A 13,249-nucleotide genomic window follows, 5' to 3' on the forward strand; every position below is an offset into this window, starting at 1 on the left:
TCTAGGCAGGCCAAGAGAGATATTCCTTGGCTCATGCTTCGAGAGTTTAGTGGTGCTTGGCTGGGAGTGTTTGCGGGTCTTGCATTGCGTGTGGCTGGAGGGTCAGGTTGGGTTCCCTGGAGGCTGCTTCGCCGAGGTTGCTGACTACCCCGGCGGGTCATTGAGCTGCTACTGCTGATATTCGAAATGGACAGGTTGAATTCGGAAAGGATCGAGTGATTTCCATTAGTATAGAGTAGTTGCTAAATGATCACCACCAAATTAGTTCATCCAATTACTCGTCGTTGATTTACGCTCTGCCAAATTGTTTGTACTCTGCATGTATAATCGATCCATGCCAAATGATTATTAATGCTCCAATATCCATGTGCAAATTCCTGCGATAGATATTCATTTCCAGAGGATTTAATCTTTCGTCAGGAGGTCTAGTAGTGTACTTCTTGGGGTAATCACTTTTATCCAATGAAAACAAATCTGTATTTCTATTGGGTAACGTTACAGTCCTCCTGCTCGGCCGATCATCGAAAGTTCGGCTGATCAACAAAGGGTCCCATTATAACCTTGTTTACAACACGATCCATCTCACCACACTCCATACCAACCGTCCTATCCAGTGGGTCCACGTCGTCGTCGTTTCTTCGGTCATGGGGGCGTCGTAGGTCGCTTGATGGGGCGACGGCGTAGCCGCTCGGGCGTCCGCCAACACTTCCATGGCTTGCTTGGCATGATGGAAGGCACGGTCCAGGAGTACGAAGGGGTTGCCGTCCACAGGGCAGTTGGTGTTGGGTGGGGGGAGGCTGCCATTGTGAAAGAACTGCGTCACGATCTGATGGAGGCAGCGACTGGGGTGGCCAGCCGTGAAGTGGCCATATCCGTCTCTGGTTACGAGCACGCCATTAGTGGGGCCCATAGACGCTGCCACAGCCTGAGCCGACGACAGGGGGGTTTCGGGGTCGAATTCGTTGTTTAGAATCAGCACGGGGGCGCGCAGGGGGGTGTTCCAGGGCCCGGCGTACCGCTCGACGACTTTGGTGCGCCAGTACTTGACGGGTAGCGCCGGGACGTACCAGGACCCACCAAAGAGGGGGCTCACTTGCTGGCTTTTCTTCAAATGATCCTCCCAACTCGACGCAAAAGTGTGTGAATTGTCGGCTTCGTTCGCCACGTACACGACCCACGCGGTACTTCCAGCGTCATACACGGCCTTGTCGGACGTACATGACGTGGCACGCGCTGGTGTCGACGCCGTGCCGTTCATGTACGAGTGGAGCAAAGTGGCCAGTTGAGGCCATCTCGACGGAGAGATGATCAAATTGAACATTGTTTCGCGCAGGGCTTTGCTGGTCACGACGGTCCAGTCGTCGCCGGCAGGGACAACCATCGGATGGTCGCTCAGTTGGTCAAAGAATGAACGAAGGCGAGAAGCCAAGTACGGCCGAAGGGGGGGCGCGGTGTCCGCGAGGGGGCAGTGCGCCGGACCCGCCTCCTCGCAGTAGGCGCAGAATCCTTCAAAGGGCTTTTCCGTGTCTGCCAACGACGTCGACATGAGCTCGGGCGTCGGGCCCAAGTACAAAGCGGGGTCCAATACCGAGTCAATCACTACGCGCCCCACCCGATGGGGAAACATGTTGACATACGTGAGCCCCAAGAACCTAACCATGGCCACCATATTAGTATGAAAAAACAAACAAACGACAGTCCTACTTACGTGCCATACGAAATGCCATAGAAATTAAACACTTGTTCGCCCAACGCAGCGCGAATGAGGTCCATGTCCCGAGCCACAAATGCCGTCGAAAGGTACGGTAGGTACTCGCGACCGTCGTACTTGTGGCATCGCTTGGCCAGCAGCTCGTAGCTCAGCAGGTACCTCTCAAAGGACGTTTCGCTGCTGCCACGCTCGAATGGAATGGGTTTCTGGCTACGTTCGTTGGCTTCGGCAATGCCAGTGTAGCTGGACTGTGTGCACATGACTGGTCTGGACAGCCCAACGCCGCGAGGGTCGAACCCTAGCAAGTCGTGCTCGCCGCCCGTGAGGGTGGCGAACGTCGGCTGGGCCAAAGACAGCCCCGAGCCTCCTGGCCCGCCAGGGTTGAGCACAATCGTGCCCTTGCTATGACCAGAAGTCCGATACAACCGCACGGCAATGTCGATGGTCGCGGGGTTGGCGGGGTCGAGGTGGTCCAGGGGTACCGTCAGCCATCCACACTGGGCGCGAACGTCGTGCGAGTCTGCGCACGGTTGCCAGTTGAATGGAGATGTAGCTGTCGAAGATACAGCAGTCGTCACAGCCGCCAAAAGCAGCGCAATCGTAACCATTGGCGTCTTTTACAAAGCTGCTTGCCCTGTTGTGGACAGGTTGAAGCCAATCATGTGTCGGATAGCAGAGTGCTGGTCCAAACTGCGTGTGTATTCTTCAAATAAAATCAGCCGTTTAACCCAAAATTTTCAAATGTTCACCGGACTTGAAGAATGTATTGAGATTGTCTCAAATATATCGAAAACAACAGGTGCCTTCGCCTCTTGCTTTCGAATTAATTCCCAGGAAGGTGTCAATGTCACCTAAATGTATCCATGCACCTTCCTTGTGATTGGCTCAATAGTACTGGATAAGGTAATCATTTTAATAAAATTGATTGTTTTCTAATTTCATAAAAAAATAGAATGTCCAACGTGTCAGGGATTTCGGACGGAGTGGTACAGTACTTTGCTATAAACGTTCGCAAGGGCATCGAATTGGCCACCGAGCCAGCGAACTTTGTGGGGTACTTAAGCTTGGCGAAGCCAGATAACATGCCCCCAAGAACGTGAAACGTGACCGACTTGTTGCCCGCAGTCAAGTTGGATTTAGGCACAACGTACGTTTGGAAGTCGACCAATGCTTGGTCGTCTGTGGTCAGGTACTTCAAGCTCTCGGTTGAGAGGTCCATAGAAACTGTGCTCCAAACTCACCACCAATTAATGCACCGTACGATACTTGAAGGCCAGCTCGTTCGTAGCTGAGGGCCGGGGTCATCGCTGGGTCGGCCACGTTTTCGCCTTTGATATATACAGTACGAACATGGGGGAATTGCCCTCCTAGAACGGGAATAGGGTAAAAAACTTGTGGCCATTGGACATTTTAGTGATGTTCACCAAAAATGTCATGTGTTGGTATTTTGCTCGTGGTTAAACTGTGGAACTTTACGAGAATTGCTTGGGCACATCTAGCCTTATGCGTATCGATATCTGAGCACTCTACGTACTACACCAGGCGCGGAGCGTTGGGGAGTGTGGGCTTAATTCCCCGAAATATTTCCATATGTAACTGTCCGGTGTGACCAGCAGCACATTTCACTACAACTCTTACACGGCTACCTTCGCAAAGCTGACGTGCCTTAGGTTTTCTTGTTTACATACAGTACCGTGCGTTTGGCCAAAACGAATGTATTGGTTAATTCTTCCATAACGTTTTCCCATATCTATCATTTTTCATATCTGAAGGTATACCGGTAGATACACGATGATGGAGTGAAATTCACTTTCTGGGCTGCTCGACTTCGAAGGAACAACCCAGTCGCCCACTAAGAACCTGCCGTACGTATAAAACCCATCATTTAACCACGAGAGCCCCACTTCGAAATCCACGAGCAAAACCCCAAAACACCACGAGTGACAAACTGCCCCCCCTTGAGCCATGCGAGTTGTGGACGGGAAAGCGTTGCTTCCACACGTTCTTGCTATTCGAGTTGGTGCGGTCGAGCTTTGGGGTGGTCTACGATTGGGCGGCGACAAAAGTGCAAATATTATTGGATTTTACAAACCATCAGATTGCAATCACGAACCCCATTCCGAATATGCACGATCCTCATGGTGACAGTGAATGGGTTGATGACGTTAACTATGTCAACCACAGCCAAACTCCCCACCTGACGGTAACTCGCTAGGCGATACTTGTATGGACATGCCCTTCCAATATACCGTACGTTTGGGCGAACTTTGAAGGCATTTCTCGAGGTGAGTTTATTCGTGGAAGGCATTTCTAGAGGTGAGTTTATTCATGGAGTTCATTGGACTCACCAGACGTACAGTACTGTAGTCGGACATCTGGATACTTAACAGTAAACCCATCGACACCCAGACCCAGGGCATTGCCCCTGGTATTACCCCTTCGGGAGTGAAAACCCTCCCTATCTATCCGGTCAGACGGGACGGCAGAATGGAGTTGGGATGCACTAGATACACATTTACTACACAGTTGTAGCTTGTTGCCCGTCACAATTACAAGGCGGATGCCAACGGATGCCAACTTACGCGACCAAGTGAGCAAGGCTGTTTGTTGTACAGTAAGGTTACCCTCGAATTTGATGTTGGATGGTACTGTAACAAGTTGCACACCATGAAGAGGGAAGCGAAGGTTATAACACGTCCCCTGCAGTGTTATGTACGCGTGGGTCCCATGGAATGAACGACGGCACGTACTTCGTCAAAGGGGGGTCTAACAGGTCTGCACCTTACTGGGGCACTACAGTATGGCTGCCTCGAATTACAGCCAGTTGGTTCGTGCCAATCCCCCTCCACTCGGCGTTAAGTACTATAACAAAGGCATTGCCCAAATGAACTGTTGGCAGCGGGGCTTTGTGGATTGTATTGTTGACGAGGGCTAGTGCAGTACTAGTATCAAGCACTACGTACTGTTGTAGTACTACATAGTGCTTGATGCAGAGTTAACTAGGTCGCGCTATCTTGAACCGACCGTCCTTTGCTTCGAAGGGATCAACCAACACGGCAATCACTCACGTCGTTCTTGATGCAATGTCCTTCCCAGCTCAGTGGCGACGGGATCATATGATACCGCAAACTCACTCGATCATAACCGAGAACCCTCAGAGTCGGGATAAATTGAAACCCGCAAGGATGGATTAATACATGGCCGCCGCGATGCTTGGTTCTGGTTGCCACACATCAAAATGGACGTAGCTACTTGGGGACGACGACGACGTGCTCGAACACGACTTCTGGCTGTCCCCGCTTCGGCGGCGGCGGCGACGCTGTGTCAAGTGATGCACTTCTGGCCATTCAGAGATTGGAGACATGAACGTATGTTTCTTCTTCCACTTGGTCGCGGCGTCCCGGGTCAACGGCACGCGCTTCCCGGACACGTATTCCGGTCTCGTGTGGTACCGACTTGGGGGAGTCACGGGCGGGTACACGTGGCTAAACACGATGCAATCCGGTAGCTGTCGTAGCCGCGCTTTGATGACCGCCACGGCCTTGGCGGTGGTCGAAGAGGACGGCTGTCGCTCGGCGGACGGCGTTTGGAACATGGTCGTGAACGCACGAAACATGATGTCTGGGCGTACAATTGGGAACTACCAGAATTTGCCACGTGACCTTTCGACGGCGGTTACACTTGGTGATAGTGGAGGTGGTGGTGGAGGCCTTCGAATTTCGAAACTGGGGATGAAGATCGAAAACGAGCAGAAAACAGCTGGAAGAAAGTACAATAATAATGCTTCCACCACCTCATGACGCAGAGCGTTCAACATCAGACGACAGTGTTTTGCACCTTTTAGCGCCTAATACTGAGGCGTTGTCATGTACTACGTACAGTACTTGTACGTGAAGTGGTAAATAGCAGTATTGAACGTCTCTACTACTGTTGTACGTACAGTAGTTACTAGTCATCAAAGAACTTGCATGAAATACGCGTTCCGAGTAAATGTGGAGGTACCAACGGATTAGTTGCTGCTTCGTCTTCACGTGAATCGTCGTCCACTCCAAGCAGTTCATGCCTCTTGCAAGCAGCCAAACGATGGATATGTTAGTTATTACAATACTACATGTTCCACCTGGGGCAGTCAGTCCATTGTGTTTCCCAATGAATCGCTCGTAACTACTATGAAGTAGTTTTGATGGAAAGTAGAGGGGGCCAACTGGGGCCACGTGGGTGAATCGCCGTGGTTGTGGCGTTGTATAGCAAGGAGTACATTTGGTACGATTTTCCGTACATCGCACTAAACCTCGCCGCAACTTTGATCTGTTGATCTGAAATCTACATTTTTTAACATGTACTAACGTTACTCTATTAATAGTATGGTGCAAGTCAAAGTGGGGAAGTTTGCAGGCTTCCAGCCCTGAAGTGCGTGAAGTGCCATAGCCAATCAAAATGAGCTTTGGCAGGGTGATGAACATCAACCTTCCACAGCTCAATTTGATTGATCATGGAAAGCCCATGCAAAAGCAGCTCGCCTGAAGCACCGAGATGGACCTAGCTCTGCTCCATGAGGTTCTTCGTGTTGAGCCGTACGACGGCGAGTACGCTACACTGACTTTCTGCGCTGGAAGACTGTCGCCGCCAACATCTCTGCGTACTTTGAGATAGAAATTCCACACCGCTCTGCCCGAGACCACTACGAGTCCATGTTGGAAACGTTCAAGTCAACCGACAGGGCGCAACGACTGTGGGGAACGGGCAGCGAAGAAGAGGTTACGGAGCAAGTTGAGCTGTTGCAGAACCTTGCCGACCGCCGCGAGGCAAAGGATGAAGCAAAGAAGGCAAAGAAAGAGAAGGAGCAGAAACGGCGTGACGCAATGGAATTGACGGGGTTTCAATTGTGCCTGGAGGCAGAACAGCGTGTCGCCAAATCGAGCATCTCCAGCAATAACACTTTCCAAGTTGGAATGGCGAAGTATTGTCAGGTCATGCCGACGACCTTCGATTGGCCCAAATGCATGGGCAATGATTCTATCGAGGGTCACCAAGGTCTGGTATTTGACGGCATGGCGTCGTTTGTGCCCATTGTACACTATCCGCTGTCGCTCGTTTCCCTCCGGCCGGCAGCACTCTCGTACGGTCCCATCAATAAGCACCCATACATTGTGAACTTCGGCTCCTTTTGCTACGACCGCTTGGCTGAACTCGTGTAAGTTAGTGCTGATACGGTCGCGGCCCAGAAAGATGATTTTCGGCAAAGTTGGAGTAAATGCGGTCGAGCATGTGCAGAAATATGTTGCAAAGGCCACTTCGAGCACGGCCAAACATAGTGATAAGGTCGGACCATCGATCGGGGCCTGCAAAACGGCGGAGCAGGATACAGAGAGCCTCGACACCACTGCAAGTGGTTCGTTCTGGGGTAATGACGCGTGGTGGGATGCGAAGGAAAGTGACAAGGGATCGCAAGGGATCGCAAGGGATCGCAGGTTTGATTTCGTGAAGCGGAACTTGGCGAGGCAGTCGGTATCGGTAAAGGTGTCGAATGTGAAGCTCACATTATGTATCGTTAGCTGCGTACTGTAGCGTCTACGGCACAATAGGGTAAACTTGAGACGCAGAGGCACTCCGCTGTGATGGAATCAGTCGCTGTTGCTGAGGATGCATTTTGGAGTACTCTATGACAAGCATTTCATTGGGCAAACCAGAACATACGTGTTTTGCGTAGTTTGCAGGCTTGCTAAACATGAATTCACCAGACTTCAGGCTTCCAACTTCTAGTAAATCGAAGGTAGAACATAGTTTGTGAACTCTTGACATTTCAGACTTGCTAAACGTCCCTAATGGAGAATGGTCAATGGAGCTTTTTATCGTTACACACGATTTTGAGTTATTTTATTGGCGCCAAAATGATTTCCGTCCTCCACCACCATCCTCCATAGGCGATATCCGGTGATGGAGGGTTCACCTCTTTAATGGAAATATTGTATACATTGTAGGAGGTTTTAAAGGTATGCCGCATTTCCAAATCGCGGCCAACATGTCGAATGATGATGCCTACTGGCACAAGGATGTCTGCAAAAACCCGACATGTCAGTGCGGCAAGTCTTTCATACAAATCCTTCTGAATTGGTTGTCAGTTTACAACGGCGATGTGTACATCAACTTTGTTCGTTGGCGCGGAGGCACCCGCTCGAAAGCGGCATGAATAAGGTTAGCAGCCGATTTTTGCCATTTGGTACGCTCCGAAATCTCCTAGATTCTACACCGCGAGCACAGGATTGTGCGCAAAATCGACAGGATACAAGAGTTGATCGATTCCTACGGCATAGCGAAGGATTTCATCGGTCAAACCGACGAAGGCTTGTTGTCCGCTGCAGATGAACGCTTTCACGACCCGACTGCTCCAGGCTACTTGGTCGAAGTTGATACAATTCGGGTATGATATGTATATTGACATATCCTTAGTAAGACTAATGTGATCATCGTTAGGATAAGTGCTTCAAGTTGTGCAAGCATTGGGATGTGCTCGAAAAGATCATCGGCGATAGAGCATCGGCCCGGCTTCTTCTCCGGTCAAGTAACGAAGACGATGACGACTATTCAGTCGACATGCTAAACACATCCACATTGTCTGGTAAATATTACTTCATACACTACTAACAGTTAATAATAAATGTGGGGTGTTAGATAATGTTGACGAGAATATCGTAACTGCAAACAAAACGGCGGAATACGTTCCAGGCTCGCCCCCCATAGCCACCGGAAAAAGAAAGAGCGAACCGGACAAGTTTGGATTTAGCTCGGGGAAGAAGAAGCTGAACACCGAATTCGTTGGCAAGAGAAGTTTCAGCGTCGGCGAGAGCCTGATGCAGGGGCTTAAGGCGCAGGCTCAAAGTTCAGGCATATTTGTCTCCCGGGAGGTGCTGGCGAGCCGCGCGGCGGAATTGGAGCTCCGAAAGGAAAATGAAGATCGACATTTCATGCTGCGCAAGCGTGAAATAGACCTAAAGGCCAATGAGCTCAGGCACAAGCAAATTATTGAAGAGGCACGTCTCATATCGTCCATGTCGTTTGATAATGCGGATGTGACGGAGTATTTTCGTGATGGATTGTCCAAAATTCAATAAAAACAATGAACTCTTGATTTACACTGATATCTACATATCACCAACCGATTCGCTCCAAAATTGGCGAGCGTACATGTCACACAGACTGGCAGGATTGACGAAGTTTGCAAGGGCATTGCTGTTCTGGTGCACATAATCTCCGTCAGCAGTAGCATCATGTTCGTGCAACTCAGTGTCCCAGTTGTCATCAAGGTCTTGCAACAATAAGCTCAACGAATCGTGAGCATCATTATTTTTGCCCCCCGAGGAGTAGATAGGACAACTCGCATACCGCGCAACGACTGAAAACGGCCTTTGAGTAGGCCAATGCAATGTTCGTTGACACACGCTTGTCGTTTGCACATCCAGGCCAGCCAAGGTCAAGGTATGGGATCCGCCGTTGGTCATCGCAGACAATCATGCCGGCCATTCCATAGTAACCCTTTCTGGAGTAGTAATCCTCGCCATCCTTGGAAGTCTTAGCAAAAACAGGGAACAATGTTCCGTCGACAAATCCAACGCAGTTTTGGAAACGTGAGTTAAGGTGTATGCGTCTACTGATTTGTCGGCGGTCATCGTGATCTGGCCACTACACAACACGCTTCTCAAGAGACAATATCGCCATCATACATCACATAAAGGACGACTGAACACACCCCTCGGACACACCAAACTAGCGACAAGGACCCCGACACAACCACCATTCCCATAACGGCCGAGTTTGGTTAGGAAAACAATTAATTGATCCTCCACCGCAGCTTGGAAATTGTTGCTCTTCGATTGATACACACTGTGATGTCTTATCTGCTCCACCAAGAAGTAGAACATGCGCCTCGGCAAGCGAACTTCTTGTTTGAACCGCTTGTCGTCCAGCCCACAAATAAAATCGAGCGGCGACATGCGCTTTGGAATATTGTAGAGTTGATTGGACAGGTAGGATAGAACAATTGGCCAAACCAATTGATTAGCACTTACAAACGACTGACACGGACAACCACAGTACGGCGCTCCATCAATTGCGCTACAGGGATTTCGGCGGTTGAAGCATCGATAAATCCATTGGGGACTTCATAAAACTCGGGAGCACCATCGGCACCGCCACATGGACACACACCAAACGGACCACTGACAGAATGAGCGTCACGAGGAGGGTCACCACTGGAAGGAACACCACAAGGATCGCCAGAACAACCGCCACAAGGACAACCATCACCGCCAAAAGGACCGCAATCACCACCACAATGACCACCACCACTAGGACCGCCACCAAATGGTTCGCCACAAGGACTGCTGCTAAACACTCACAAGAAGGCCACCATGATTGCCATCAGCAGTGTCGCCAAGGAGAGCGACGTGGGGACCACCATGGCCGGCGAATGGACAAGGTAAGCCACCAGAAGCTACTGAAATACAATAAACCTTACGATCAGTAGATGGGTTAATGAGCAGCAGATCAAGTAAATTGGAAATAACCCATGCGACTTCCAATAAAACTCACCACTTGATTAGAGATCGACTATCTGACGAACTACTCGATCTCCGACGTGATGTAGAATCACAATTTCACCCACTGATACTATTCGGAATTTCCCTACTACCTGATTCTTCGTACATTGTACTAACAAGTTACAAAGTCCACAACTTTCTTCAGCCATCTCGCATTGTTTTCGGAGGTGAATCGAAGCTGCTTGTGCCCAAAACGTGTGCAAGTTGATTTCATGGTGACATAGACGAAGCTGGTGTGCAAGTAGATTGAATTTAACATGAGTTCGTACAGTAATGGCTGAGATATCCCTCCACAAGATTACAGTACCGCCAGCAAAGTATTGACCGAAATATTACGTTATATGATAACATCTTTGAGATCCCATAGATGAGTACATTTATGTAAAGGCTGGGAGAAATTTCGCCAAAACTGTTCTTATTAAGGATATTCGATTCAAACCTATATTAAAAACGCAAAGTAGGTTATATGTGTGTCCACATCATCGAGGTTGCACCTTTGGGGGGAATCAGCTTGTCGCTTCAATTCACTTCCCCTCACAAGCGCAGTGAAGCCCAACGCCACCATCGTTTGAATCGCCAAGTGAGATTGTCTATTGACAGCAACCGTGCTGCATGCTTCTGTCGCCATCGATGAATCGTTCGAAGAGTAACTATTATATGATGGAGATGTATTCATACCATTAATAAAACGTGTTTGCTGATCGATTTGATTTGGTTACATAGGGTTTAAATGATCGGCTACTGCGTTTTTGATCAGTACCTAGTCTCTTTCGGATTTGCTGAGTTTTTGATTGCAATATATATATCTTATCAGTAGCAAAGTGCATGCATATTTGACATCTACTGACGAATTAAAATACTATTTCGGAAGCACTACAGTCCAATTGTATTGATATCAGTAGCATTGGAAGTTAGTCAGCAGCTGGTTTAAAGATCTAATGAAATCATTTAAGTAGATGTTTAAGCGTTCTACGTCTGACGTTGAGGGCGAGAATCGCAATTCAACTGGAAATACGAGTCGCATGGTTGCCTGTGTGTGTCGTATATTGGAGTGCGAGTGTGGTAATGTGGATGGCTAGTAGGTCCCAGAGGCTAGAGTGGTTGAGCGAGGGCGCTGGTGATGAGATCCACAGTGTTCAATGTTGATATGATTGATTGAATTTCATTTGTAAAGTATGGGGTTGTAGCTCAGATGGTAGAGCGCCCGCTTCGCATGCGGGAGGTACAGGGATCGATACCCTGCTGCTCCAGGCGTCTGTAGTATAGTGGTCAGTACTTCACGTTGTGGCCGTGACATCCTGGGTTCGACTCCCGGCAGGCGCATCTTTTTGACCTTTCCTTTCATTTTAGCCACACAATGCACTCACCGTCTTCCGCATTTCCTGTGAGACCACTTTTCCAGGTAGACACTTATATTAATAATATCAGCACATATATTCTTCCCCATAGGTATAGGAGGAATTAACTATCGTAGGACTTCCCGGGCGCCAACAATACTCCCCAATATCTATTACCCCCCTCTCTTCAATAATGTAATCGCATATATAGATGTGACTTCGAGGTCTTCACCGATTTTCGCACCAAACGCATGGCAGCGTGGCCTCGTCGAGGCATTTACGCCACATGGGCTCAAATGAACTACCATATAACCTTGTGATAAAACATTAGATTTGTAAGCTAGGATCGACAGGCTTGATGTCACAGGTGAGGACAGTCCTTTGTAGTTTACGAGATAGCCCACATGAAATTGGGTGTCCATCAATCCGTCATGTCGCTGTCGTCGACCAAACAGGTAGTGCTGGGTGACGAGTAGGTCCAACGGAAGAGTGAATTCGATGCCTTTGCCGTCGGTCACGACCTCCTACCCCACACCCACCCGGTCGAGGGCATCAGAGGAGCCATATTCTCGACGACAAGTTGCAGCACCTGCCGGACTCTAAGGTCGAAGCAGTGTTAGCCCAGGTGAACAACCCCGACGCCCCGTTCCGCTGATGCGATTGAGAAGGCCGAGTTTACGTGTTGTTTGAGCAAGGAAGTCAACATCTCCTATGTGGCATTAATGTTTTGAATTTCGCAATTGAAACTGCAGCATGGTTGGTAAATATATCACGTATTAGGTGCAAATCAACAAATCCTTGAGTTGTTGGTGCAAGTCAACGGCAAACACGAGTGTTGGTGCAGATGTACGCTAAAAACGGTATATAGCCACTTCTACTCTGGTGTAGCAGTGAGTTTAACGGACGAAACTAGCTGTTTGTTGATTGCAATCAAACAAGTTAGGTGCGACGGTGTGAAATGATAGCATGCCTCGAATTGAAACTATTGCTCTGAAGGTTTTGCCTCCCTGCCTTACCAACGCCAAGACATTCGTTTCAAGAATTGTTTTGCAGTCTATATCATTGGACAAATTCATAGTGCAACTCTTACTTTCTTCGGTAGGCCTTGCATTGTGAAGTTCCCTGCAGCAATAAACCTTACGATCAGTAGTTGGGTTAATGAGCAGCAGATCAAGTAAATTGAAAATAACCCATGCGACTTCCAATAAAACTCACCACTTGATTAGAGATCGACTAACTGACGAACTACTCGATCTCCGACGTGATGTAGTATCACAATTTCACCCACTGATACTATTCGGAATTTTCCTACTACCTGATTCTTCGTACATTGTACTGACAAGTTACCAAGTCCACAACTTTCTTCAGCCGTCTCACATCGTTTTCGGAGGTGAATCGAGCCTGTTTGTACCCAAAACGTGTGCAAGTTGATTTCATGGTGACATATACGAAGCTGGTGTGCAAGCACATTCAATTTAACATGAGTTCGTACTGTAATCGCTGCGATATCCCTCCACAAGTGAATCTGCCACCACCAAAGTATTGACCGAAATATTACGTTAAATGATAACATCTTTGAGATCCCATAGATGAGTACATTTATC

At 48.8% G+C, this 13,249-nt stretch overlaps 4 protein-coding genes and 2 non-coding genes across 6 annotated transcripts; 3 read left to right on the forward strand and 3 right to left on the reverse strand.

The window, feature by feature from the left end:
- Positions 1 to 473: 473 nt before the first annotated feature.
- H257_11312 (hypothetical protein) lies at positions 474 to 2,372 on the reverse strand. Its single transcript, XM_009838215.1, has 2 exons — positions 1,709 to 2,372; positions 474 to 1,652 (listed from the first exon to the last, which is right to left on the reverse strand). The coding sequence occupies exons 1-2, from the start codon at positions 2,317 to 2,319 to the stop codon at positions 566 to 568; spliced, it is 1,698 nt and encodes a 565-aa protein (XP_009836517.1). The 5' UTR covers positions 2,320 to 2,372; the 3' UTR covers positions 474 to 565.
- A 304-nt stretch (positions 2,373 to 2,676) lies between these two features.
- Positions 2,677 to 3,851, reverse strand: H257_11313 (hypothetical protein; the record flags this gene model as incomplete). The annotated part of the gene is made up of 5 exons (XM_009838216.1): positions 2,677 to 2,710; positions 2,770 to 2,890; positions 2,953 to 3,039; positions 3,661 to 3,754; positions 3,825 to 3,851. 5 exons carry the CDS (start codon positions 3,849 to 3,851, stop codon positions 2,677 to 2,679), a joined length of 363 nt encoding a protein of 120 aa, XP_009836518.1.
- Positions 3,852 to 4,581: 730 nt separating this feature from the next.
- Positions 4,582 to 5,421, reverse strand: H257_11314 (hypothetical protein). Its single transcript, XM_009838217.1, has one exon. The coding sequence runs from the start codon at positions 5,325 to 5,327 to the stop codon at positions 4,902 to 4,904; it is 426 nt and encodes a 141-aa protein (XP_009836519.1). The 5' UTR covers positions 5,328 to 5,421; the 3' UTR covers positions 4,582 to 4,901.
- Positions 5,422 to 6,244: 823 nt separating this feature from the next.
- On the forward strand, positions 6,245 to 8,823 carry H257_11315 (hypothetical protein; the record flags this gene model as incomplete). The annotated part of the gene is made up of 7 exons (XM_009838218.1): positions 6,245 to 6,268; positions 6,328 to 6,657; positions 6,736 to 6,830; positions 6,937 to 7,225; positions 7,953 to 8,132; positions 8,186 to 8,330; positions 8,384 to 8,823. 7 exons carry the CDS (start codon positions 6,245 to 6,247, stop codon positions 8,821 to 8,823), a joined length of 1,503 nt encoding a protein of 500 aa, XP_009836520.1.
- A 2,662-nt stretch (positions 8,824 to 11,485) lies between these two features.
- Positions 11,486 to 11,558, forward strand: H257_11316. Its single transcript has one exon. It is a non-coding gene; the product is annotated as a tRNA-Ala (tRNA).
- A 1-nt stretch (position 11,559) lies between these two features.
- H257_11317 lies at positions 11,560 to 11,631 on the forward strand. The gene has a single exon. It is a non-coding gene; the product is annotated as a tRNA-His (tRNA).
- Positions 11,632 to 13,249: the final 1,618 nt, after the last annotated feature.

The sequence above is a fragment of the Aphanomyces astaci genome (genome assembly GCF_000520075.1).
Source record: "Aphanomyces astaci strain APO3 unplaced genomic scaffold supercont1.33, whole genome shotgun sequence".
Classification (NCBI taxonomy): Eukaryota; Oomycota; class Saprolegniomycetes; order Saprolegniales; family Verrucalvaceae; genus Aphanomyces; species Aphanomyces astaci.

Coding starts and splice junctions, on each gene's coding strand:
- H257_11312 (XM_009838215.1), bottom strand. CDS start 2,319: ATGGTTACGATTGCGCTGCTTTTGGCGGCTGTGACGACTGCTGTATCT. Junction 1,653..1,708: donor TATGGCATTTCGTATGGCAC/GTAAGTAGGACT, acceptor GGCCATGGTTAG/GTTCTTGGGGCTCACGTATG.
- H257_11314 (XM_009838217.1), bottom strand. CDS start 5,327: ATGTTTCGTGCGTTCACGACCATGTTCCAAACGCCGTCCGCCGAGCGA.